This window comes from Chelonia mydas, chromosome 1 (genome assembly GCF_015237465.2).
Source record: "Chelonia mydas isolate rCheMyd1 chromosome 1, rCheMyd1.pri.v2, whole genome shotgun sequence".
NCBI classification, from domain to species: Eukaryota; Metazoa; Chordata; order Testudines; family Cheloniidae; genus Chelonia; species Chelonia mydas.
This window is the reverse complement of record NC_057849.1, coordinates 99702211-99730101: the sequence shown is the minus strand read 5'-3', so window position 1 is coordinate 99730101 and position 27891 is coordinate 99702211. Positions and strand designations below refer to the sequence as shown.

Here is a 27891-nt window from a genome sequence, read left to right as displayed (position 1 = left end):
CACCAGATAACCTTTGTCCACACGTTTGTAGACACCCCTGAAAGAATTCTAATAGATCGGTGAAGCATAATTTCCCTTGACTCTTCCCCAACAAATTGTGTTCGTTTATTTGTCTGGTAATTCTGTTTCTTAACTATCCTTTCAACCAGTTTGCCTGGTAGTGAAGTTAGGCTTACTGGCCTGTAATTGCCAGGATCGCCTTGGGAACCTTTTTTTAAAAATTGGCAACACATTAGCTATCCTCCGTCATCTGATACAGAGACTGATTTAAATAACAGGTCACATACCACAGTTAGTAGTTCTGCAATTTCATATTTGCGTTCCTTCAGGACTCTTGGCTGAATACCATCTGGTCCTGGTGACTTATTACTGTTTATCAGTTTGTTCCAAAACCTCCTCTCTAATGACACCTCAATCCTGGACAGTTGCCCAGATTTCTCACCTAAAAAGAGTGGTTCAGGTGTGGGAATTTCCCTGACGTCCTCTGCATTGAGGACTAATGCAAAGAATTCTTCTCATTTAGCAATGGGCTTCCTTTTGAGTTAGGAAATTGTCATCTAAACTCTTTTATTATTGGCAGCATGACACCTTCAGTATATGTCACTCAGATTGAAGTCCCCCGTGATCACACAGTTTTCTTCCTACATATTAGAAGATAGTTGTGTAAAGAAGTGGTTATCCTGGTTCCTAGTGTGGTTTGGTGATCTGTAGCAGACACCAACTAATACCCCATCTTGTATTTTTTCTGTTAGGACATTGATCCATAAGCATTCACGATCATTTTCTTCTGTGTTATCAGTGACTCGGAAACAACTAATGTAATTTTTGTCATAGAGTGCCACTCTCCTTCTCTTTTTGCTCTTCAGTCTTTCATAGATCCATTGATTTTAACATTCCAATTGTTCGAATCACCCCACCAGGATTCAGTAACACTAACTAGATCAAATTTATGTTAATAAATGAGCAGTTCCAATTCCTTTTTTGTTTGTTACCCAGGCTGCTAACTAGTGTATAGGCAATGCAAGAATTTCTTCTCTTCATTTTCTCTGGTTCCTTGATTAATTTTGTTTTCAACATCTTGATTTTGTGCTACCTGAGCGCTCATCTTTTTTTTACCTTCCGCTTTTGCTATTAGTTTAATCTCGTCCTGATTACTCTAGCTGGCCTGTCCCCAAAGAGATTGGTCCCTCTTCTACTGAGGTATACTTAGTGTTCTTCATTTTCAATTTTTATTTGTAAAAAAAAAATTCAGGAATTTCTCAGTGTTTGGAAAATAAACATTAAAACTGGGATGAAATTAGGTTTAAAAAAATTAAAATGAAAAATTGAGGGGACAAAGAAAAACAAAAAAATTTCATAATATACACATTTTACTATAGTATAATTGAACCTTTGAACATAAAAAAGTTATTTTTTGTCTCTCTTAGAGCTAGTAGTTGTTCCAGTAATCCTGGTTGGCATATGCTCACATAATTTTCTTCTAAGTATCCTCACTCATGTTGAGCCTCTTGCTATACTGGAGGTAGTCCGATTTTGAAAATAAATGCTCTGCATCAATAGATCCAGCAGGTACACTCAAAGCTTGCCGTGCCACTTCGCTGAAGTTGTGAAATGTGTCACGATAACTGGTCCAAAAAGCCAGCACATCTAGTTTCACATTGTCATGGTTAGGCATGTTCATGTAAGTAGTAAATTCCCTTTTCAGGTTTGAAATGTAATCTTTAGTGGCAAATGGTTGAAACATTCTGGCATAATGGTCATAGTGTGCTGCAAAATTCACCTCAAGGAAGGGGTGCAACTACTGGATGACATTCCAAAAAGAATCTTCAGCACCAAACACTTTGGGGTTCAGATTGCAGGCCATGGTCTTCTCCCATTTCTAGCTGAGTGCTGAAGGTTTTGAATGCTTTTTTGGTTTTCTCCTGATCTGGAATTGGAAGGATTTCTGAAACAGCTGGGTTTTCTCGCCTTTGTTTCTCCTGCAGTTTTAGTGCTCAATTCGCCTGAAATTTTGGTTGTCAGGAGCAGGTAAATGTGTATTGGCAAATGTGTTGGCAGTAGTTGGAGAAAACACACAGTGTTTTCTGTGTATCACACAGTGATTCCAAATTTCAACAATGAATATTACCTAGGTGCGCAGAATCTGGCCGTCATTTTTGTTATTTGCCAGTCTCTTCAGAGTTTCTTCTTTAAAACCAACAAAATCAGGATGATCTAGGAGATGCATTAGAACAGTCCTCACATTATTTACATGACAGGCAGTGAAGTACAAGCTCATGCACTGAGGTTGCACAACAGGGGTAGCTAATTGGCAGTTGGCTCTGCACTCGTCTCACACTATATAAAACAAAGCCTTCAACTTGTTCATATACTTGAAAATGGCCCTGAATCCAGTGGTGCGAGATTTTAGCTCTTTCATTTCTTCCATAGCAGTAGCCGCTGGTAGTGCAATCTTAATCAAACGAGCAGGATAGGTAATACGTAGCAGCTCTGGTTTCTGATTTTTATCTCCCGTGCAAACTTAGCCATCTAGGAAGCAAAATCTGTGTTAGTTGTGGCCACGTTTTCCCAAATTAGTTGGTACATCTCAAACATGTCAGTTATTGCTGCATCAACAAAATGTGTGTCAGCAGAGGGTGTGAATGTCACATCAGCACAAAACAATGCAGGTTTATTTACTTTGAAATAAAAAACGAAAAGAAAAGGCCAAGAATTGGACAGTCCAAAGCATCAAGAGACTTGTAAAAAATCAGACTAGATACCACATTTCCATCAGTTTAGATACTAAAGCATTGTCATTTTCTTTCAAATACTTACGAGTGAGGTTATCTGCATTAGGGAGGGTTTTTGCTGCTGGACAGTATTGTCGTTCAAAGTCACCAGTAGGCCCTTCTGCAATTAACAGCAGTTGTCCTGCGAAACAAAGAGCACGCACAAATTCATTGACACAATCATGCTCTGACCTCTCTTTCATTAAAGCCGTGGTGAAAGCTCCTAATATTGACTATCCTGAAGCTCACTTTCTTCTTTAAGCTTCTTGTGTCACTTGCTTTCAACGTGCTCCTTTATTCTGTTGGCATGAGTACTGACCTCAATGCTGCAGGACATGCAGCACAATGCATCCTCTTCACTCTGATCTTTATTTTTCTTGAAAATTGCAAAGCACTGGTTTTCTTGTTGGTAGTCAGGCATACATTTGTGTTTTTGTCTCATGTTTACCTTTTTACTTTATCTGTTGAGGATTGATTGTTTAAATTCAGTGCCACACTAAATGGATGCAAAGAAATAGGTGGGTAGCGTCTCCCTGTGAGCCAGTCGTAGTGTGATATTAACGTTTTTTGATTTTTCCAGTCTCCACCGTGTGTGTATTCTGTGTTTTACACTGCGGAACTGCTTCAGTCTCAGAGCTGCAGGACACAACAATCCTGGACTGCATTAGTGTTTAACAAAAATAAGTATCCCAAAAAATATTGAGTGGATTGATAAACGGGTGTGAATTAGTAAAAACCTAAACTCCTTTAATAAAAAAAACTGGTAATTTAACAGTGAAAATAGGTAAAAACAGAAAACATGGAACATTAGGTATACTATACAGTCTCCTCACCCCATAGAAGGTGGATCAATGTTCCATGAAAGCAAAACCCTTCACCCTGCACCACTTACTGAGCCAGTGATTGACTTCCAGAATCTTCTGCTTTCTGTCTTCCTTTGCTTGCGGGACAGGAAGGATCTCACAGAAGATGGCTTGTATATTTTTCTTCAGAATGCTTCCAAATTCCCTGAAGTAATCTGTTGTCTGCAAGATATCCCACAACACAGTGTGATTAGCTGGCTATGTGTGTGCATTTTTGTAACAGTGAAAATCTATTCATGGTCTTTGCAACATTTTCAGATGTTAATTTCATTAACTGGAAAAGAAAACTTTTCATTCTTAGCAAAGAACAGGGAGAGAGAGATCGAGAGATCCCTCTTCAAGACTTCTTGCATACACCGCTGGAAGTTTTTTGAGTTGTTTGAGTTAGAAGGATTAGGAACATGGGTGGAATATATTTTTATTTCTCATTAAGATAATTCAAAAATGGCTGAGGGGATTTTTCTTAAACTTTCTGTTTTTAAAAAAGAAAAGTTTAAAAAGGAAAATTTCAATCCAAAAGGGACATTGAAAGTGAAACATATTATCATGAAAATAGCTTTGCTGCCTTCATAAATGTGAATCCACAAATACAAACACTGTTACAAGAGTACTGATAAAAACAACAAGGAGTCTGGTAGCACCTTAAAGACTAACAGATTTATTTAGGCATAAGCTTTTGTGGGTAAAACACCACTTCTTCAGATGCATGGAGTGAAAATTACAGATGCAGACATAAATATACTGACACACGAAGAGAAGGGAGTTACCTCACAAGTGGAGAACCAGTGTTGACATGGCCAATTCCATCAGGGTGGGTGTAGTCCACTCCCAATAATAGATGAGGAGCTGTCAATTCCAGAAGAGGCAAAGCTGCTTTTGTAATGAGCCAGCCACTCCCAGTCCCTATTCGAGCCCAAATTAATGGTGTTAAATTTGCAAATGAATTTTAGTTCTGCTGTGGACTGTGCAGGAATAGCAGAAACACCCCTCCTCTTTTGATCATAGGTGTTTGAAATCGCTGAGATAGTTGATCAGATGTCACCCTGGGGCATGCTGCGGATTCCAAGGCCTCTTATTATGATTCGAGCATTCCGGATATATTTTCGCTTTGAGCTTCCAAGAACCAGGATAACAAATATTTTAAAGTAAGTGAATAATTTATCTGTAAACATAAATGAAAATTAAAATGTTCTTTAACATGATTGTATAAGCAGCTGGGAGGAGGATTAAAGAACCAAATATAAAATCTGATTGTAAGATTTAGACCTGGACAAAAAAAATTGTCAGAATTGTGCATTTTTGAAAAGTATCAACTGCCAGTATAAGAGAGACAGAAAACAGATAATGTTTTTTGTGAGAATTTTTGATCTGCTCCATTGACCTTTACATATTGGAAGGAGCATCTAGAGATAAGTGTGGGTGCTCCTATTACATATATCTTTTTTAAAACAATAAGACACACATACACACTAAACTGTAATAAATATCATGCATAGCATGTGATGGTAATAGCCAGCTGATACATTGTAGAGCAGGGATCGGCAACCTTTGGCACGCGGCCCATCAGGGAAATCCGCTGGCGGGCCGGTTTATTTACTTGCAGCGTCTGCAGGTTCAGCCAATCGCAGCTCCCACTGGCCGCGGTTCATTGTTCCAGGCCAATGGGGGCTGCGGGAAGCGGTGCGGGCCAAGGGATGTGCTGGCCGCCGCTTCCTGCAGCCCCCATTGGCCTGGAATGGCGAACTGCAGCCAGTGGGAGCTGCGATAGGCCGAACCTGCGGACACTGCAGATAAACAAACTGTCCCGGCCTGTCAGCAGATTTCCCTGACGGGCCGCATGCCAAAGGTTGCCGGTCCCTGTTGTAGAGCTATGTGATAAATAGCGTTTATCAAGTATGTTTAACCACTTCATCTGCAGTCTGCCCACTCTGCACTCACCCAGATGCTTTGGGATTGCTTCTGACATTTCAAACCACCCATCAGCTTCAAACATCCAACAATTTATCCACACCAAAAAATGCTCAGCTCGACACAAAAATATTTAGTCTTTTTTTTCAGAGTTGTCTTCTCCGCCCCACACTCTCAGAAACTACACTGTGCTGAGGCCCAGTATGGATTAAATTTAGTCCTGGGCCAATAGCAGGTGTTAAGGCCTGGTGTTTCAGGTCCAATAAAAATTAAAAATGGGAGCTGAATCCCTTGGAGAAGAGGAGATTTCCAGTTTTTAAGTAGGATACATACATCTTTTATCTAAACCAGGAAGGTCCTGGATTATCAACCTTAAAATCATGACATTATTTATGAAACGATAATTGAGATCATATTGAGAGTTAATTATATCTCTCTCCATTTACATTTGGACTCCTGGCGATAAGCCGTCCTACCTTTACAGACAGAGTCAAGCTGCATTATACAAAATGATTAATGGGGTGGTGTAGAATGAGGAGTTTATTGGCCCCCTTTGGGGATTAATTTTGCTACACTATCATGTATTCTGTATTTATCAGATTTTTCAGAAAAACCCAGTCAGAAAAATATGAGAGTTTTTTATCCATTTTATGTCTTTTTTTTTTTAAACTAATCTCTTCTCCTGCATGGCCTGGTTGCTTTAGTTACCATGGATCAGCTTCTCATGGGGTCCTCTTGCACTTTGGATTTATTCCAGCTGAGGATCTAGTCCTAAGTATCCAAATTCACAGATCTCAGAGGGAGAGGGGGAAAATGATAAGTTAAAAATGTATATGGTTCAGAACATAAGCCAGCCACTATCTGATCTTGATAGGAGCAACTGGAATCTGCTAGAAGCTCAGCACTTTCAAAATTAAGCTATTATGTAGGTGCCAGTATTGATTGAAGCCTAACTTCAAGCACCCCTTTTTGGAAAAATCTTGGCTGCCATTTCTAGTCCAAATATTGAATTTGATAACCTATTTTAAAGCTCACTTTTACAGCACTAAATATCTCTTGGTCTGCATTGTAGCACAACATAATTTTAGGGAAGGAATGCTATATTTCAGGGTAAACAAATAGGTCTTTCTAACAGGTGGGTTTTTTTTCATTTATTTTTGAAATGTCAGCTGTTTTTGCCTGTCTTTGTGGGTAGAAGCCATGTGGTGTAAAATGGTATATTGTTTCATTGTTTTCTTGTACTTGTCTGCCTGTCTGTATCTCTTGCCTCTTGTCGATAATTGCCCTGTTCCATTCATTCTCTTTGAAGCACCTGGCACAGGCCTCTCTCAGAAGGCAGGATCCTGAGCTACATCGACCATTGGTCTGACCGAGTATGGCCAGTCTTATAGTGTGTACTTAGATTATAAGATTTTTGGGGTAGGGACCATATTTTGGTTGTGTGTTTGAACAATACCTAGCACAATGGGTACATTACGAGGGCATCAAGGTGCTGCTGTAATACAAATACTAAATAATTTTTTCTGGAGGTTAGTTTTTATTTATTAATACGTAATGTAATATTTATCTTCTTACCAGGCGTTCTGGAGAGCAGATTTGGAGTGTTTCAATTTTCCTTCTATTCTTTCTGCTTCTGTACGGAATTCTAGGAGTTCAGATGTTTGGAACTTTTACCTATCATTGCGTAACAAATGACACGCAGCCAGGGTAAGTTCATCTATAGATGGGCATTTTGGGGTGTATTCTCTCAATGTATATGGGAAATTTCTACTAATGTTAATGAGTGTAGATTGGACGTATTATGTTAAAAGTAGGCCAAAGCCATCAGTTATCACAAAACGGTGTAGCCAGATACATCTGAAAAAAAATTTTCTAGAGTCATTGCTATGGCTATAGGCTGCAGTCTCCATGAAAGTGTGTGTGAGAGAGAGAGAGACAGCCAGCCAGCCAGCCAGCCAGACACACATCGAAGCAGGAGGAGCCCTGCAGCCATTGTTGCTGAATAGTGGCCTAGATCAAGTCCTTGCAATCAGGTCCTTGTCTGTGCAACCTTAATTTGGCTCCTTGGTGTTTATGCATTATGACAGTCTTCAATTACATGATCTTGTACTATTTTTTCTACGGTTCTCATCCTTCATTCAGTGCACAGGATGGATGGGGCTCACTTAATGAGCAGCTGTGCAATAATTTGTTTTCAGTGTGTGAATCTCATGCCTAATGTACTGCACACTATTCAGACCCTGCTCTGAAGAGAGAATTATTAATTTCCTCTTCTTTTCTATAGCACTTAGTCACTAGAGTATTTAAGTGTTTCACACCACTGATTAATTGTCTTTTACAACACCTCTGTGAGATGAACCTAGGGTAAGAACTCCATGGTATAGATGGGGAACTTAGGCACAGAGAGACTAAGGTAAAAAATGTCCACTAATTTTTGGTGCCCAATATGAGACACCTAAGATCTGATTGTTCAGATTACTTAGCATTATATCGCACTTTATATGTTACAATCCCAGCTCCTAATAACTTCAGTTGCCTCTATGAATGCTCCACATTTCTGCAGATCAGACCCCAGAGTTTCAAGGGAGGCACCTAGAAAATGAGGAACACACAGTTACCAGTGGCAGAGGCTGGGATAGAATCCCATTATTGAGGGCAGCATGCAGCTGCCTTAACTGTGAGATCCTCCTTCCTGTTCCTGCAGTCCCCTGCCTCATTCACTACACACCTTCCAAATTCTGCAACAAATGAAGCAGGGGTCCCACAGAAAACATTCTTTTCGGTACACAACCGTATTTCATCCCCAGAGGAGCTCCATCCTGTACACTTAATGAGGCAGGGATCCTGTGTAGAAAGTATGTGATCATGTAAAGACAATGTAAAGATTCTATCATAATGCATTCAAATCAGGCAACTTCCCCCTACAAGCTGCCTGGGTCCGGCAGGGGGGTTATTGAGAGTACAGGAGAGACAGGTCTCCAAGTTCTCAGTTCAAGTGCCTGGACCCAGCACAGAGCTGCAACAATAGGGAAAGCCATCATCAGCCCCAAGCTGGAGCATGCTTAGTTTTGATGGACTCTTCAGGGTATTTAGCTGCTAAGCCCTAGCAGATGTCTACTGAACATGTGCAAATTGCTGTTTTTCAAAGGCTTATGACTTGACTAAAGTTTGTAAAGATTAACAGGGATGACAAAAGGTGCTTGCTTGACACCAGGATGACCACCGTGCCAAATTTAAAATCCCTGTTCCAAAGCATGGATATGCTAGAGCAGTGGTTCTCAAACTTTTGTACTGGTGACCCCTTTCACACAGCAAGCCTCTTGAGTGTGACTCCCCCAATAAATTAAAAACACTTTTTTATATATTTAAACCATTATACCATTGTAAATGCTGGAGGCAACGTGGGGTTTGGGGTGGAGGCTGACAGCTCGCGACCCCCTATGTAATAACTTCGCGACCCCTCGACCCCCAGTTTGAAAACCCCTGTGCTAGAGCTTCTCAAAGAAAAGATTCCGGAAATTTATAACATGGGCAAAATATTTTACCTAGCTTCATTCTCAGAAATGACTGAAATATTTAGACTGAAATTTTCTGGAAAAATTCAGTCTGGGGCTGACAACCACCATGGAAAATTTGAGACCAGACATTTAAAGTTTTTGGCAAAGTTATAAGCTACTGAAAACAGGGTCTTAATGTGAGAAGCATTGGGTAATCTTAATAATAGGTGACGCTAACAGCCCTATCTATGATAACTTGGATAAGTTGTGCCAAAGGATGGCTGATGGAAATAAGTCTAGAAATATCTGAAAAAATGTCAACACAAAGGAAGGAAAGGGCTTATTTAGCACAGAGATTTCCAAGGTGAGTTCCGTGTACCAGTAGGGGTCTGTAGATCATTTTGTGGGAGTCTGCAATAGCTGGTAAGTGACATGATATTGGTTTCTCCTTGATTTTGATTGCTTTTAAATGCCTTCATGCTCTTCAGTGTGAAGAGCAGCCTGGAGTCTGGTAAAAGCAGCTGGAAACACGAAAGACCCTGTCTAGTTACCTCTGCTAGGAGGGATGGGAAGCAAGATCCTCCTCAGGAATCAGAGCTACCAGAGGGATTGGAGCTGCCACCCTGAAAAGGAACATTCATATGGGAATTACATCTAGGGAGGCAGGAAGAAAGGAAGACTGGGTGTGTGGCAAGAAGTGGGGGTTCAGAAAGAAACATGTTGGGGGGGGAAATGAAATGAAAAGTAAATAATTCTATTAATTCTTTTTCAAAAAGGACAAAACATTTACCACATTCTGGACAGCTGCTAATACAAAATACTGTGTAAATACTTTTTTTCCAAGTAAGCACTTGCTGTAGTAGCTACAGGAATATTATTTGATCAAGAAGGAGAGGGGTGATGTCAAAATATTGCTGCTACTTCCCCAAAACATTTCTAAAAGCCAATTGTTCCTTTCTATCCAGATTGTTAAAGTTTGTTCAGGTGCTGATCAGCACCCATTTTGACTACTGCAACCTCTTCTTCCTCTCTAGCATCCCTGACACCCACACTCCACCACTTCCATCCTCTCCACCGCCTCAATTATTTTGTAATGTCAACTCTGGCAAATAGAAATACTTCGGTGCACTACGTAAAGTCTGAGCTATTCCCTCCGTGAGATCAGCATAATCTGACCTTCTTCCCAAAGGCTGAAAAGTTTTTCTGTTGGATGATACTTCTTTTTGGTTTCCTCTCTTAACTCGTCTCCTTTTTAGCTGCCAGGCTTCTTTGCTTACAGCAAACTCTCTTTTCTTCCTAGGCAATTTTCTCACTCACATTCTCTTGTGATGATCACTTATTTGACTGCATTTCTGCTGTTGCAGCTTTTCCCTCATGATGTATCACACTGTTACAGCTCTCTTCCCACTAATGTTTTGTTCAGTGGACTTCCTTACTGTGGCACTTCTTTAGCTGATTGCTCTATCTTTTGTACCCATTTCCTTTCTTGTTGGGAAAGTTTTTAACCACCAGAAGAGTGACAGAACTAGTGTCTGAAGGATTCAAGGGAGGTGCAGCTTCCTTGTTACCACCAGAGTCCCAGGCAGGTTGCTACTAATAGGTACTGAAATGCTAGGCCATGCAGGAAGTCCCACCCCAAGGGACATGAGCGTTAGCCCTCTGTGATTTCCTGATTGGCTGGCACTCCCCATATAAACTGGGAAGCCATTTCTGGGAGTTGTCTGAGCAATGCAGACCTCTGCACTTCCTGTCTCACAGCTTCTCAATCACACATTCTCAGCTCTTGACCTATGCGGAACTCCCTGCCCTGATCCCTGGTGTATTGTCTTCAGTTTAAGACCATTGCTGACCCTGGCTTGGGCCAACCCTGATACTCGCCTCACACTTTCAATTTGGTGACAGACTTTGACTTTGCAGTTTTGACCTGGCCTGGCCCTGGATTTATCTCTGACCTTCATCCCTGATACTGAACAGCTCACTGTATGCCCACAGGCTGCCCATGACCCGAATCTGATACATTGTTCAGGTCAGCTCCGGACTTTGCCACAGGCCACTGGCTGCACGATGGTAGGAGATCACCCAGCAGGGCATCCCCAGCCCTGCCTGCCCTGCAGTGATTTACTTCTCTTCTGGCTGCTTGGGGCACCCAAAACAATGTGCCTTCGCTGCTGGGAAGCATAGACACCGACTCCGTGGGTGCTCCTGGGCTGGAGCACCCATGGGGAAAAATTAATGGGTGTTCTGCACCCACCGATAGCTAAGCTCCCTACCCCGCCCCCCCGCCTCACCTCCTCCTCCGCCTCCATCTTTTCCCCTGAGTGCTGTATCTCCGCTACTCCCTCCCTCCCAGCGCTTGCTGCTGCCAAACAGCTGTAGCAAACTCTGGGAGGGAGGGGGGAGGAACAGGAACATGGCGCGCTCAAGGGAGGAGGCGGGGAAGAGGCGTGGCCAGGGTGGGGATTTGGGGAAGGAGTCGAATGGGGCAGTGAGGGGGTGGAGTTGGAGTGGGAACTTTGGGGAAGGGGTTGGAATGGGGGCAGGAGAGGGAGGGGCGGGGCAGGGGTGGAGTCAGGGCGGGGCTGGGGGAGTCGAGCACCCACCGGCGCCAGAGGAAGTCAGTGCCTATGCAGTGGGAAGCAAAGAAATCTGCAGGGGACATGAATTCTGCACATGTGCAGTGGCACAGAATTCCCTCAGGAGTATCCTATATGGACTGGTAGGAGGAAAGAGTCAAAGTGTTTCTGTTGCTCTAACAACTCCCTTTTCATCAGGGTGGATTGATTTTAAATCAAAGTGATGTAAATCATGAGTTTGAATCAGCAAGAAGCAAACCTTGATTTAAATAATCTATTTTAAATCTTGTTTTGCATTTGTACGTTCAATTTTCCTAAAAAGAGGTTGATTGTCATTGGTTGGTAACCATTAAAACATGTTGATTTGCAATTAAATGTAGCTTTCATGCTAGTACTTTTCTTTGCTCACCAAGGGGAGACATTATACCATTTTATCTTAGCAATTATAGTTTAATTTACATTTTTAAAGATTTTTTATTTTTACATTTTTATTATTTTAGTTTAGAAAATGGTGAATGATGCATTTCTTATTTTCTAGATGATTAATTTTTCACTCATGTTTTGTATCAAACTCTATTTAGATGGATATTGGAATCCACATTTTTTATGAGTTACACAAAACTATTTTAAATATGCTGGATACATAAAACTTTTTTTTTTAAAATCAAAACCTGTTTTGCATTTAAAACTAACTGATTTCTTGAAGGAAATTCTGTAGTTAGTGAATTGAACTGATTGTTTCTGGTCACCATGCCCTTCAAAATTTTAGAACTATCTCATCCTTTCACACTTAGTTTTTCTGCTGGTAGATTGGAAGAGGAAAACAAGCATTCCTGCTTTTTTTCAGTTCCCAGTTGCTTTCTTAGTTTTGAATTAACTAATCATTGAACTGAAGTAGCTGAATAAACTGAAATGAAGAAAATATTCTCACCGCATCTGCAGAAGAGGCTACTGTTGTCAAAAGCTGGTTTAGCACTTCAACAAACTTTGGTCCCAGCTGATTTACCAGTGGCTGTCACCAGTTCAAAGTGGTTTGATTTTCTTTAAACTTTGGCAGCAAATGTCTACTGCTTAATATTTTTTAAATTTAACTTAATTGATTTTACTAGATTGTAGGGCTAAAGATAGGTTATCATAATTTCAGATTTAATTGTAAATAGATTTATTTTTAAGAGAAAAAATATATTTAATTTAAATTAAAAAATCTGAATTAAATAAAATAATTTAAAAACTTTTTTTCAAGTAATTGACTTTTATTCACCCTGCTTCTCATTATAATAATTAAATTAACACTCTCCCTTGCAAAATTCCTTGTTTAAAGTAAGAATGATTACTGATTATTATAAAGATCCACCAGTTACTTAGTCATCTAGGTTTCAGAGTAGCAGCCGTGTTAGTCTGTATCAGCAAAAACAACAAGGAGTCCTTGTGGCACCTTAGAGACTAACAAATTTATTTGGGCATAAGCTTTCGTGGGCTAGAACCCACTTCATCAGATGCGTGGAGTGACAATACAGGATCAGGTATAAATACATGAAAGGATGGGGATTGCTTTACCAAGTGTGAGGTCAATCTAACAAGATAAATCAATTAACAGCAGGATGCCAAGGGAGGAAAGCAGTTTGTGGATAACTTCTCGAAATGTTAGGACTCAGCATCATTAGCAGGCATACCTGAAAACTTACTACAGCCTGTAATGGAGGAAATAAACATGGTTAATAACAACATTAAAAAAATCTCAGACATTGTCTTATGTCAGTGGCAGGAAAATAAATAACAGTAACTATTTGGATTTCTAAAAAAGAGAGAACAATCAAAGAGAAAGCTAAGAAAAATCCACACTGCAAGAATTATTTCAAAGAGCAGATGAATATATTGATACTAGCTGAACAACTTACACTGCTTTAATGTTGTCTTTGGGATTCATTCAAAAGTCTCTATAAAGGGTCATGTTTTCCTTTGGTTTAAAAATGCATTGCATTTTTCAAATATAAACTGGATCCCCGCAAAAATACAGTATATTTTGTTGCCCATCTTTATTCCCTAGATTTGTTTGGCACCTAAGCAAGTCTGATATACAGTATTAATTTTAATGAATGATGAATTTATATTTTATCATTTCTATGCTAGCTTGGGGAAAGTCCAAGTTTTAAATACAGAACATGTGGAGATATCTTTCAGAGTCAAAGTGGATGCATTTTTAGCCTCACAATATTTTGGCCATTTCCATTTGTATCTTTACTGTAGTTATAAAGACTATTAAGATATGTTTTTGTTACAGAAAGTAAATTAGGTACTCTGAGTACCCAGATCCTCTCCTACTGTAATAATCAAAGCTCAGTTGATGTCAGTAGAACTGTACAGACTTATACAAGCTGAGTATCAGTATAATGTGAACCCCATTGATTCACATTACTTTGGGAATATGAATAAAATGGGCCTTGGATTGGCTTGTACCTCTTGCAGGTGCCTTTGTGTCACCATCTGATAAAGTTTCCTGATAATGTAATTGTTGTGCTGGGCTAGTCATACTTTAGCTATCTATTCATAGGGAAGATTGTTCTTCTTATTCATTAATATGTGTGTATGTTCAGTCCAGTCACTGTGTTATGAGGCATAATCAGACAAAAATATTAATCTGTTTTTCTCTAGCTCTAAACCAGTGGAATGTCAAAAGCATCAAATATCCATAACCATCCTGAGATAATTTAGACAGTTATATCATAAGTTTTACAAAGCCCAAAACATCTATATAATAATTTTCTAGTGCTGCAGCCATTTTATTTTATATTCCTGCTGGTGATAAAACTGAAAAGATATCTAGGTGACAAGTAAGCTATAAGAGAGACCAAGCTGAAGATACTTCAGCGTAGTTCAGTATGTACTTAGGTCTACATTTATCGCCTCATCAAACAATTCATTGGCACCACCAACACAGGTAAATATAGAAACAAACAATAACCTGCCCTCACTGTTTGAACCCACATGTCAGCCTCTGTCAAGATGTCAGGAAAGAAATGTTGCTTTATAGATGTGCTTCTTGCAGAAAATTTGCAAAATAAGAATTAAAGCAAATGAAACTTCAAATTATGTGTATAAAGGCCAAAATTTTAAGACTTTGGTGTCTCAAATACAGAACTTCAGAAAAAAAATAGACATTGAAACCTTGGGTATAAGTAAGGCTAAGATTATGTTGTGGAAGTCACAAAATCCGTGACTTCCAGTGACCTCAGTGACATTGGGGGCCCCGCAGCAGCCCAACCTCCGTGGGTGTCAGGGAACCTTCCTGCAGCGGTGACCCCTGAGCTGCCCAGCTGCTGCCGCTGGCAGGTGGGACTGCAGCCAAGGGCCCCTCACAGCTCTCAGCTGCCGGTGGCAGCGGCAGAGGGACCCCGGAGCTGCTCAGCGGCCACGGATGTGTGTGTGTGTGTGTGTGTGTGTGTGTGCGCGCGCGGGGGGGGTGAGCAGCTTCCAAGCCGCCACCGCTGGCAGGGGTCCCCCTGCAACTGCTCAGCTGATGCAAGAAGCCAGAGCCCCTCGCAGCTCCCGGCAGCTGCTGGTGGTGGCAGAGGGACCCCGGAACTGCTCAGCAGCCACATGTGGGGAGCCACTCCCTGCAGCTCCCAGCCACTGCCATAGGCAGCAGAGGGTCCCCAGAGTTGCTCAGCAGGTGGGAGGGAGCCCCCCGCGGCGCTCAGCAGAGGGACCCCGGAGCTGTTCAGTGTGACAGGGGCCCCCGCAGCTCCCCTGCCACTGTGAGTGGTGGGGGACCCCCCACCCCTGCAGCTCCCAGCCCTGCAGAGCGGCAGGGGGACCCCTCCCAGCCACTGGGCAATGGGGGCCCTGTGGCTCCCAGCCACTGCGGGGAGTGGGGGCAAGGTGCTGGATCCTCCTTCCTCCCCATTTTGTCTGGGATGTTTTTAGTAAAACTCAGGGACAGGTCCCGGCTTCCGTGATTTTTTGTTAATTGCCCGTGACCAGTCCATGACCTTTATTAAAAATATCCATGACAAAATCGTAACCTTAGGTATAAGTTAGTAATAACACTTCTGAACTGAATGAGATATAGAAATCTATGGACTAAGATACTGAAAGAAATATATGTAGATAATAGAAAAATACTACAGAATTCATATATTCATAGAGTTTAAGCGCCCAAGGGACCATTTGATTGTCTAGTCGGAGCTCCTGTATATCACAGGCCATTAAATTTCACTCAGATACCCCCACATTGAACCCTATAACTTGGGTTTAACTAAAGCATAACTTGTTTTTGGCTAAGGCATATCTTCCATAAAAGCGTCTAGTCTTGATTTGAAGCTAGCAAGAGATGGAAAATCCACCACTTCCCAAGGGAGTTTGTTGCAGAGGTTAATCACTCTCACTATTAAAAATGAGTGTCTAATTTGAATTTGTTTGGCTTCAGCTTCCAGCTATTGGTTCTTATTATGCCTTTCTCTGGTAGTTTACAGGATCCTGGTATTTTCTCCTTGTGAAGATAAGTTAAACGTATAGAACTCTTTAAATATCTCACTCTAAGGTATTTTCTCCAGCCCTTGAATAATGTATGTAGCTTTTTTTTTCTGTACCTTCTCCAATTTTTAACATCCTTTTAAAGACTGTGGACACCAGAACTATATGCAGTTTTCTAGTATCAGTCTCATCATTGCCATATACAGAGGTAAAATCACTTTCCTACTTCTCCTCACTACTCTCCTGTTTGTATATCCAAGGCTCACATTAGCCCTTTCTGCCACAGGTTCTCACTGGGATCTCATGGTCACTGTGTCCGCTATGATCCCTAAATCTTTCTTTAGTGTCACTGCTTTCCAGGATACAATACCCCATTCTGTAGGAATGGTCTGCACTTTTTGTTCCTGGATATATAATTTTTCATTGGACTATATTAAAACTAGTGCTGATCAGAAAACTTTTGTTGAAATAGTTTTCTGTTGGAAAATGTTCCTCTGGAAAAAAAGAAATTTCCCACCAACAACCCCTCACATTTTCCTCAAATGGTTTTTCTTTTCATTTCATTTCAGTAAAGTTTCAAAAAATTTGTTTCAAACCATTATCATTTCAGAATTCATTTTATGGGCTTTTTCTTTTTTATATTATTTCTATTATTCTTACATTATTTCATAACATGTTAGGAGTAGTAGTCTGCATATATACACCATGTCAGGTTATGTCATATTATGATGTAATAGTTGAAATAGTCAGTTACTTTTTTATATTGACACTAAGTGTCAAACTGTTTCATTTTGACACAAACACTTTGATTTAGAAAATAAGATGTTTCAATCTGTGTTAAGTAGCATCTACTCTTTATTATTATTATTTTTTAAAAATTAGTATTTTGATTATGTTGTCATATTGTGACATGATCTGACATGTCATACTTTGCATTGCTACTACTGACGTGAATTAATGTAAAATACTTTAAAAACTAAAATGAAAAAATTGAAACAAAATTTTGAAATTTTTCCTGAAATGAATTTTTTTTCACAATTTCTGTTTCACAAGAAATTTCAAGAATACTGTTATTCCAATTCATAAAGAAAACAAATTTCAACATATAGCTGTTTCCAGAAAAATGGGAATTTTGAGTTTCTAATTAAAATGCATTTTGTTTGAATGAGCCCAGTTTACTAAGTGATCCAGATCTCTCTGTTAATTGCCGTCCTCATACTAATTTACCACTCTGCCAATCTTTGTGTCATCTACAAATTTTATCAGCAGTGATTTTATATTTACTTCCAGATCATTGATGAAAATGTTGAATAGCGTCAGGCCTAATACTGATTCCTGGTGAAACACTCCCGTTCTGGATGATTTCCAATTGACAGCTGTTTTTTTGAGATCTATCATTTAGTTAGTTCTTAATCTGGAAGATGGGAGCGATTCCAGAGGAGTGGAAAAAGGAAAATATACTGCCAATCTATGACAAGGGGAATAAGGGAATTACAGGCCAGTCAGTTTAACTTCAATACCCGGAAAGATAACGGAGCAAATAATTAAGCAATCCATTTGCAAACACCCAGAAGATAATAAGGTGATAAGTAACAGTCAGTATGGATTTGTCAAGAACAAATCATGTCAAACCAACCCAGCTGCCTCTTATGCAGGACATTTCTGCTATCTCACATTGGACACAGAGTGAAATAAGGCAGCCTGGCTGTTCCAGTTTCAGTGGGGCCTGCTGGGTGAGATCAAGAATGAGCTTGCTGGAGTTGAGAGTCCGCTGGATCTGGGCATGTCATCCGGATAGACAATCAGCTGAATGAAAGACAGGAAGAATGAAGATGGGAGGCATTGGAGCCACGCCCACCACTATTGGGTCCCGCTCCACAAGTCAAGGGAGCGAGGGTGATGTTTTAACCTGTACTTCTATTGTGGCAAACTGTGTTGTGCGATCTCTGATTCCCCCTTGAGGAACCCAAACCAAAGAGACCCAGGAAAACAAGCCAGCCCAGGCCTGGTAAAGGGGACTGGCCTGAGCACCTTGACAAAATGTTCCTGTAGGAGGGGGCAGGACTCCCTAGACCCCTCCCAGGTCCCACTGGCTTTCATTTACCTTCTCTACTCTCCCAGTGGCTGCACTTAGGGCAGTTTTTTGGGGGTAATTGCTCCCTGGCAGAGGGCCGGTTCTTCTTTCTCCCTATCTGTTATCAGAGAGGAGAATTTAGCTGGAACAGTGGTCAGCCTCAGAAGACAGCCCTGGATAGGGCTTTATGGGCTCAGTCTCTGAAAGTCTGTTGCCCCTACAAGGGGTTTAACCCCCACCTCTCTTCCTGGGGTATGTTACTTAGTTGTCAGCCGGGGAAGTTCCAGAAACAGTGTGGTTGATGGCTGTCTCCTCCTTGGATGGCCTGCCTCTGTTACTTGCAGTCTGTGCTTGGAGCAGCCTTCTTACCAGTCACCACCCCTTCCTATGGTAGGCTTCCGCTTATAAGCCCCTCCTCCTCCAGGGTGAACAAGCTGTGCTGATACCCCTCATTAGTGCAGCATAGGCCCAGAGGGCCTGCTCTCAACTCGTGGGGGGGTGTGTCGCTTCACAGTTCCTTTTAGTCTTGAGCCCTGGTCCTATCCTGAATGAGTGCTGAGTGCTATTGGTCAAATGCATTTGCAAGTATCAGCTGAGCTATGTGTCCCAGAGTGTTTCCTTTCAATCTCTATGCAGCAGGCCCTCGTTGTCTCAGGTGCAGTGGATAATTTTATTGGCCTGAATGCGGCCTGGACCCATGCATGTCCGTTCTGTCCTTGGCTATGCCAATGTAGCCTCTGTGCGAAGCTGGAGAAGTGTGTTTTTGGTCAGGCCTCCTTAAAAATTCTTAGGGTTCATCCTATCCCTTGAGGATCTTGAGATGGACTGTTGTAAGGTGAAAGCGGCCCTGGAGTAGGCAGCTTCACTGAACATCTGAGAACTAGAGTGCTTCCTGGATTTGCGAATTTCTATTAGAAATGTATCTTGAGGTAATCAGAGTGCATTGCCCTAAGTTTCTGTGGTTACCCAGGACTCAACAATCCCTTTGAGCAATTGAAACTTACATTTACCTCCACTGCCATACTTCTAACATAGTGATCAGGGCAGTACTTTCCCAGGAACATGGCCCCTTACTCCAGGAAACTCACTCCCACAGAATAAAACTATTAGATCCTGGATAAAGAATGCCTGGTGATCAAAACCACCTTTGAGGAGTGGTGCTGCTATCTGGAAGGGGCTTAGTACCCCATCCAAGTGTACACTGACCATAAGAATTTAGACTGTTTGCATAAGGCCAAAACCCTCAACCCACAGCAAATCAAAGCATCCTGTTTTTTTTTCACATTACAACTTCGTAGGGCGGGTCTACACTACCACAGTAAATTGATCTAACTTCACGTAACTGAAGTTGTGTGAATAACATTATTGAAGTTGATGTAGTTAGATCCACTTACTGCGTTGGCTACACTGCGCTGTGTTGATGGGAGAGTGTTGCTCGTCGACTTCCCTTACGCTTCTTGGGGAGGAGTACACAAATCGATGGGAGAGACCCGGTAAATCGACACTCGCTGCATTGATTGCAGCAGTGCCGATCTACCGGTATGTGTAGACATGCCCGTAATCTCCTGTCATTCCAGGGACCAGAAATAGCAAAGCTAATATTCTGTCCAGGAAAGGACAGATATTATAATATTATAATATTCTGTACAGTGTGACGGTCTTGAACCCCAAAACTTCCAACATTCTTAAACCTCATAACTTCCTGGGCAACCCCCCTGCCAAGACCTTGTTGTCCTGAGGTGATTAACCTCAGCTCCGGAGATTGCTTCTGATGAGCAGGAAGCCATAATTAGGCATTCCCACAGCATCCAAGATGGGATAACTTATGTGAAAGGGCACATATACACGTCTCGTGGACCTCCAAGAGTTATAGCCCTGCAAGTTTGCCACGGCTCACCCTTAGCATGACTTTTTGGCAGATTCAAGACCCAGTGCCTATTTCCTTATCTCTTTTGGTGACCTCACATGCAAGCCACAGTGCAGGCCTATGTTACCTCTTGTAATGCATGTGCCCACTCCAAGGCATTACATGACAAACCCCTCAGCCTCTTCCAAACTCTCAAGACTCCGTTTAATCCCTGGGCAGTCATCACCCTAGATTTCATAGCAGACTTACCCAAGTCCAGTAGGTTCATGACGATTTTGATCCTGGTGGACATCTCACTAAGATGGCACATTTCATTCTCTGTATTGGCGTGTCCTCCCAGGGAACCACCCAGCTCTGCCAGGATCAAGTTATCCACTTCCACAGCCTTCCAGAGTGCATCATCTCTGATTGCAGTCACAATGTATCTCCGGATTCTGGCATGAAGTCCTCTGGATGTTGGGCATTCGCTCCTTTATCTCCTTTGCCTATGATTCCCAGGCAAACGGTCAGGCACAAAGGACAAACCAAATTTGGAACTGTACCTGTGGTACTATTACCAGTACAACTGTACCAAGTTTATGTACAATAATGCGGAACATGCCTTTACAAGACAGAATCCCTTTTTGTCAAACCATGGGTTCTCTATTTTACCCAGAACGACACATGACTTCCCCCAGCCCAGCAGCCTTAGTCTGGGTGCAACAGATCCATCGGATCCAAGATGACCTGAAAACCCATGTGGCCAAAAGAAGCTACAAACAAGCAATGTGCAGACTGTCAATGACATGAAGGGCCCACTTTTTCTGTAGGTCAGATGGTGTGGCTTTTAACCAAACAGCTGCACACAGACAGGCCATCTCCTAAACTCGATTACAAGTTCTTGCAACCCTATTAATTTGCTGACAAATCAAACCAGTTACCTTTGAATTCCTCCTGCCCCACTCTCTCTAAATCCACCCAGCATTTCACATATCTTCTAAAGCCCCATACACAGAGCATTTCCTCATTGCTACCAACTCCTCCCCCCTACCCCCCTGGCCACTACATGTTCAAGGTCATGATGAATATGTCATCCTCGAGATCCTGGATGCAAGAATGAGACTGGGTAAACTCTGGCATTTGATTGTGAGGGTTAAAGTCCTGAAGAATTCTCCTGGATACCACAAAAAACGTTCCTATGCCCCTGTCCTGGTAAAAGACCTTCCACAAAAAGACAACCAGGAAAACCCAGCCCACTGACACCCAGAGGGCACCCTAAAGGGGAGAGGTGATGTGAACCCAGGTCCAGAGGTCACCAGGCTGTTCTCAAATCGCAGCCACCACCTGGCAACTCTCTGCAGCCAGTGGGGAGTGTGGGCTGGTGGGCCATAGTTCACTGTAGGCACCACCTACAAAGCTCACAATTACAGAAAACACCCAACCTCTCTGATTGGCTGAGAATCATTACTTAAGCCAGAAGGGGGCACAGAAAGTTGTCTAAGCAATTATGTGAATCCCTGGCTGGCTACTACTTTAGACCTTCCTTGTTCCTGCCTTTCTGTGCTGTTCCTGCCCTTGTTCCAGATCCCTGCCTCTATGCCTCACCTTTAGCTATTGGCTCCAACTCTGACCCTTGGCTCAATTCCTGATTCTGACTTTGGCTCTGAACCTTGGCTTGATTCTTGACAGCATCTGTCTCTGTTGCTGACCTCTGGGTCCTGGCTCCTGCTCTTACTGTGAGGTCTGCATGCTTAAGTCCCTGTCTGCAAAAAGAGGAATGCCCAATCCTATCATATAATGTAACAATAATAATACATTTAGACACAGCCTTTTACAGAAAAGATTCAGGAAGTTTTATTGTCCGAATACAATTATGAGGCACATTAAATATGGACAGTATTTCTTTTATTTTAATTTAAAAGATTAAACAGATTCTGCTCTCACAATATATTTAGGAAACTGATTCTCAAACCACAGGCATAAAGGCTTCAGCCCTAAGCATGTCTAAAATATTTAATGTAAACTAATACATGGGAAACAAATTCTGACCTTAGAAAATTATAGGAATATAAGAAATCAGAGAGAGAACCTTATCTAGAAATTTAATATGTACCGACACAAACGTTCTTTGAAGTAAAAAGAAAAGGAGTACTTGTGGCACCTTAGAGACCAACCAGTTTATTTGAGCATAAGCTTTCGTGAGCTACAGCTCACTTCATCGGATGCATACTGTGGAAAATACAGAAGATGTTTTTATACACACAAACCATGAAAAAATGGGTGTTTATCACTACAAAAGGTTTTCTCTCCCCCCACCTTACTCTCCTGCTAGTAATAGCTTATGTAAAGTGATCACTCTCCTTACAATGTGTATGATAATCAAGGTGGGCCATTTCCAGCACAAATCCAGGTTTTCTTCCCCCCCCCCGGCAACAAACCCCCTCTTCTGTTGGTAATAGCTTCTCTAAAGTGATCACTCTCCTTACAATGTATATGATAATCAAGGTGGGCCATTTCCAGCACAAATCCAGGTTTTTCCAAATGTTAACTAGCAGCAATTAATAGATTTAAAGACAACTGAAATATTAAATAATCTGAAACCTGTAATGACTGTGGAAGTAGCATTCTGTATTGGATGCAATTTTTCACCCAACACAAACCTGAAGACCCAACGGGTGGGATTTTCAAAAGAGATCAGTGTCATCCTAACTGTGCTCCATTAAAACTTACAAACTCCCACTGACTTGAGTAACAGCAGAGTGTGACAGAGTTTTCCCAACAGTGAGCACTCTCTGAAAATCCCACCCAATTATAATAATTACAGTAATAAATTCTAGAAATGACAAAAGCATTAACATTTCCAGGTCCTTCTTGTTGAACAGGGGTCACAGTTTGGTGGTTATTATGGAGATGATAAAAAGAAGCCTTGGTGATAGAAGCAAAGTTTTTATCAAAAGATAAATCTGCAGATTATACCACGGCAGTAGCATCCTTACAATTAGTCTGAGCCCTGTTGGTATTTTTGTTGAGTGTTCCAGTAAATATAAACTACAGTATAAAAGGAAGTGTTAAATTTCACACTTATTTAATAAGTCATGTGCACAGAAGATGCCTGCTGGAGAAAATGGACTTGAGTGTATTGGTACAATAAAATTTGGATAATTTATTATGGAAAAAAGTCACATTTGAAAAGATAATCAGAAGAAAATGTATGGAATAAATAGACATATTAATGAACAAACTTTGGAACCTACCTTCTTTCTTTATTAACAAGGATTCAGCCAGAAAGCAGATACTTTTCTTTGGATGAATTCTGGATGAAATTAAGGAAACACCTTATTATCCACATAATAATAAGAGCAGTTTTGTAGTTAGTACTTTGAGCCACACTAAGCATCTATTAGGTCATATATTAAACAAACTGTAATAAACCCCCCTACGTGTGCACAGGGTTACATGGTTAACGTTGCCATGGGAATCTTAACCTTCGATTTCTTGACATTTGTGGTTATGAAATCACAGCCTTCAATGGTGTATTAACAATGACTTTTTTGCATTCAGTGTCACTTACCTCAGGTAGTGACAGATGCTAATGGAAAAAATATACATTAGGAATTCTAATTGTTTATTTTAGATGTATTACAGTAACAAATTTTGAGTTAATGATAGAGAGAAGGCTTACAGTATAATGTGAATGTTTATCAAAATGATGAACATAAGAAAAGGATGTATCTATCTTACGAAGTTGTACATGACTAAGAAATAGGCAATGAAGTTCCATTTTAGACCTTAGTGGACAGAAAAATTCACTTCCACAGCCATGTAATGTGTATGTCTAGTGAAATATGACAAGAGTTTCATATTTTAACTAAGCAGTAGATCAACTCGGAACTGATAAATATATTGTTCTAGCTTTAAGATGCTTGATTTATGCTGAGATGCTGTAGGTTAAAAGGAGCTGATTCAATAGTTTTCTATGCACTTAACATGTTTGCTAAGCAGATTCTTGACTAGAAAATCAATTGCTGTGCCCCAAAAGTGAAGGGGTGAAAAAGTTAGGAACACTGATTATATGGCTCGTTGACAATAGGACCCAGTGTCTTTCAGCTCTAAGGCCTGTGCGCTTGCATGGACCTGTTTGCAGGATGAGTAGTTAAATCTGGAGGACAAGAGGCTCTTTGTTGCTATCCAATATCTGTTCTATGATTTATCTGAAGAACTTTCTGAATTTTTGTTCTATAATCCTGGGTATTTAGTATCCTTCAGCATTTTGGTTTCATGCGAATTTGAAAAAGTGGAGTTCATACTGGCCTCCAGGTAATTAATGAAAATAGATAGCACAGATCCCATTGCCAATTCCTTCGAGATCCCAGTTAATGTTGCTCCCCACTTGGAAAGTGTACTGTTAATAATTACTTCTTGTTCACGATCTCTGAGACTGTTTGTTTGTTTTTTTGCTTGCTATAGCATTTCTGTCTAGATAGTATTGATTAAGACACACAGGAGAATGAAGACAAAGAGACATAGGAGATATTAAAGGCTATAACTTTGAACATACTAAAGGGGGGCAGAAGGGATTCTGTTTCCTCCCTGCAAACTACCAGGCATTAATTGAGTTCAGGGCAGGACATACAACAACAATGAATGTGGGTTAGTGTCCGTAGCCTAACCATCCCTGATTGTGGATAGGATTCAGTCTAGCTGCTGAGTCTCTCTAGTTTCCCCCCAGCTGGGGAAGGATGGTACAGATGCAATCTGTCGAACACTTACAACCTTCCTGTATTCCATAGGGTAGCGGGATCCATGCCATCAACTTGCTGGATTGCTTACGCCGGGAGTTGGCACCCTAAAGCCTGTCACCTGCACTGGTCACTGACTGTAGTTGTGACAACAGTTACTCGCTTTATTAGCTGAGTGACACAGTCAGTCCTGGCAGGGTGGGTGAAGGTGGGTTGTCTTAGAATAATTAAAGCTCTTTTTCCTAGGAACTGATAGCGGTTACTACAGATTAATTATGGACAACTGAGTCCAATTAAGGACAACCTGTGACCTTTGAAAATTCTTTTGGGGTTTGGTGAGCAGAAGAGAGATGAGAAGCAAGCTGTAGAAGGGTTGTATGCAGCAAAGAGAAAAGGCTTCTCCTAGATAAAGAACTGTTTTTTCTCTATAGAGGAGATCTTGTGTTTATTTCTGTTTAGCGAAGGTGCCTGGCAGTTGGTAGCCAGCAAAAGAAGAGGCAGTGCTCCAGTGGGAATTAGGGAGTGTATTTTTTGTGTGTTTAAAGAAACCTCTTGGGCCAATCCTAGGGCCTACCCTGTAAATATTGTAAATAAACCCATGTTAAGAATTTAACCTCTGGAGTAGAACTGATTTACTCCCAGTCACCCAACACCACAGGGAGAAACTCTAAGCTTTGATGTGATGAAAGAGGTGCATTGTCACACCACTTACTAATCTCTTTTTTGAAAATTTCTATCCCTTGTTTTCCTTATTATTGCTGCCAACCAGGCCTCCTGGGTGCTATGAGGCAAGGAAACAAACCTACTGGACAGTCATACCCAAAAGTTAAAAATCATTTCGACTACGAAAAAGATGATGGGGTCAGACCCACAGCAAGCCTAGAGATCCAGCCCTGGCATATATACTACTTACAGGGCAGGAAGAGTGGGACAGCATTTGGATGCCCAAGATTGTGTCCCTAAATCCAATAGAGCCTTGAGTGATGGGGATTGAGGAGTATGTCTTTGGAAGCCAGTTAGCTCCCTAATCTCCTATGAAATGGCCAGTAGGTAGCTGCAGGAGATTTCCATTCCCAGTCACTCCTCAAAGTCCATATGCACTCTGTGTGGGGGAGGTGTAGGAGGGGATGCCTAGATGTGGAAGAACACATTATTTTCCAGCAAATAGCCCTGGGGATCCCGGCCAATTTGATCAGTTTCTCCCATATCCCCGCCTGCTCTGAGATGGGTGGATGGGGTGAATATTTTTGCAGGTTACTGAAGCCATTACACCGGCATAACCATATGAATATAGTTATAGCTGTGCATACCGTGAGCATAGGCATATTGCACCATTGTATAGCATAGTTTACATCAGTGCAGCTGCTCTGGTAATTTACTAGATTCAGTGGTATCAGCGTCAGTGCTAAATTACAGTGTGGTGTGTCTACAATAGGGGTTTGCACCAATATAACCGAATTTATATTCTTTCACTTGTGTAAATTTTTGCAAGTTTTCTTAATGTTGATCCTAAGATATTCAGAAACTATCAAAAGCTTTAATGAAACTCAGATTCACTTCGAGCACTATATTCCCTTCTCTACCAAGGCCCCAGTGCAGTAAAGCACTCAAATACTTACTTAAATTTAAGCATATGCTTAACTCCCATTGAAGTCAATGGAATTTAAGGACATGAGTACGTACTTTGTTAATTAGGAATGTACTTAAGGTTAAGCAAGTACCTATGTGCTTTCCCAAAATCAAAGCTCAAATCAGGAATTGTGCTAAGAAGCACATTTGATATCAGCTGTATTTAAAAAAACTCAGGTTAAACATCACCCACTAAATTCCTTTTGTCCAAGTATTTACGTTATAGGTTTACCCTAGCTATAGGTCACTTGAAAACCAAGATGGGCAAAATCTTAGTCAATTCTGAAGAGTTTTCATCAGAAGGTTTACTTTTCTATAGTAAAGTCCAAATTAACCTGCATTCCCAGGCATGTTCATTCAAGACTATATGGACTCTGCCCAGTGGTAAACTTTTGTTATTGACCCTCTACTTGTGCTTCCCAGACAGCACAAAACGAACTCAACACACTGCAAAATTACTGCATGTCATTCACATCAGCAATTGCATTCAGGTAGCAGGACTACCAAGTCATTTGTCAGTCACTATATGATGGTGTGGCTTAACTGTTAAATTATAGACTTCAATAGATTTTTTATGCTCTATTTTCCTGCAAAAAAGATGGGGTCATGGGATGTGTTGAAGTGTTGTTGTGTGTGTGTGTATTTTACTGAAGACGAGGACAAAGTCTTGGGGCTCATCTACATAGGAAAGTTTTACCAATTACACCAATATAATTTTAGCAGTATAGTCAGACCAATAAAGTTATAATGGTCTAATCCTCCCTTATGGAAACTCTTATTCCAGTATGAGAGTAGCTTTTTTTTTTTTTTTTTGATTTAGTTTAAACCCTTTTCTAAGCAACAGAAGCTAAAGCAAAAAGAGGTCCTCTTATACTGGAGTAAGAGTGGAGGAATTATAGCACTATCACTATATTGGTTTAAAGTCACGCCTTCGCTTATGCCAGTATAACTTTCTCATATAGACAAGCCATTTGTTGGAAATCAAAAATTGGAACTCAATGTTTCTTCTTAAAAATGTGAACTGGTATAACATAGTTTCACTCTTCACAGCCCTGTGTGATTGGCAGATAGCCTATTTGCTCCTATTTATTCCCCCCTCCCTCCAGGTCTTGGTTCATTTCTCCTGTTATAGTGCTCAAGAGCTTCCTCTTCTAATCTTGCCTCTGGAACCGTGGCCTTATCCAAAGGATTCTAACGTCATCTACTTAAGGGTATTCTTGCCTCTTTGTATACTGTTGTTACCTAACCTCAACCTTCAATGAGTAGCTTTCTGGAGTAATGTGGGGAACCTCTCGTTTTCCCAGTTTCAGCCCCAGTTCACCAAGATACTTAAGCCTGTGAACAGTGAATGGTCACATTCATGTCAGTGGCACTATTCATTTGTGTAAAGTTAGGCACCTTCTTAAGTACCTCGCTGAACTGGAGCCTTAGTCTCTCTCACAGGTAACTTGCTCTTTTTCCATTCTTTAGTTTGTAGTTATGGACAGCCAATTAACTGTCTTTTGTCTTTTCAAAACA

General features: G+C 41.0%; 1 protein-coding gene across 1 annotated transcript in view; it reads left to right on the top strand.

Moving 5' to 3' along the window:
- NALCN (sodium leak channel, non-selective) overlaps positions 1 to 27891 on the top strand; it is a 345337-nt gene that overhangs the window by 51189 nt on the left and 266257 nt on the right. Inside the window, exons 5-6 of the mRNA XM_037896440.2 lie at positions 4640 to 4779; positions 7121 to 7249. Coding sequence (XP_037752368.1) covers positions 4640 to 4779; positions 7121 to 7249 — 269 coding nt within the window. The remainder of the gene's footprint in view (positions 1 to 4639; positions 4780 to 7120; positions 7250 to 27891) is intronic.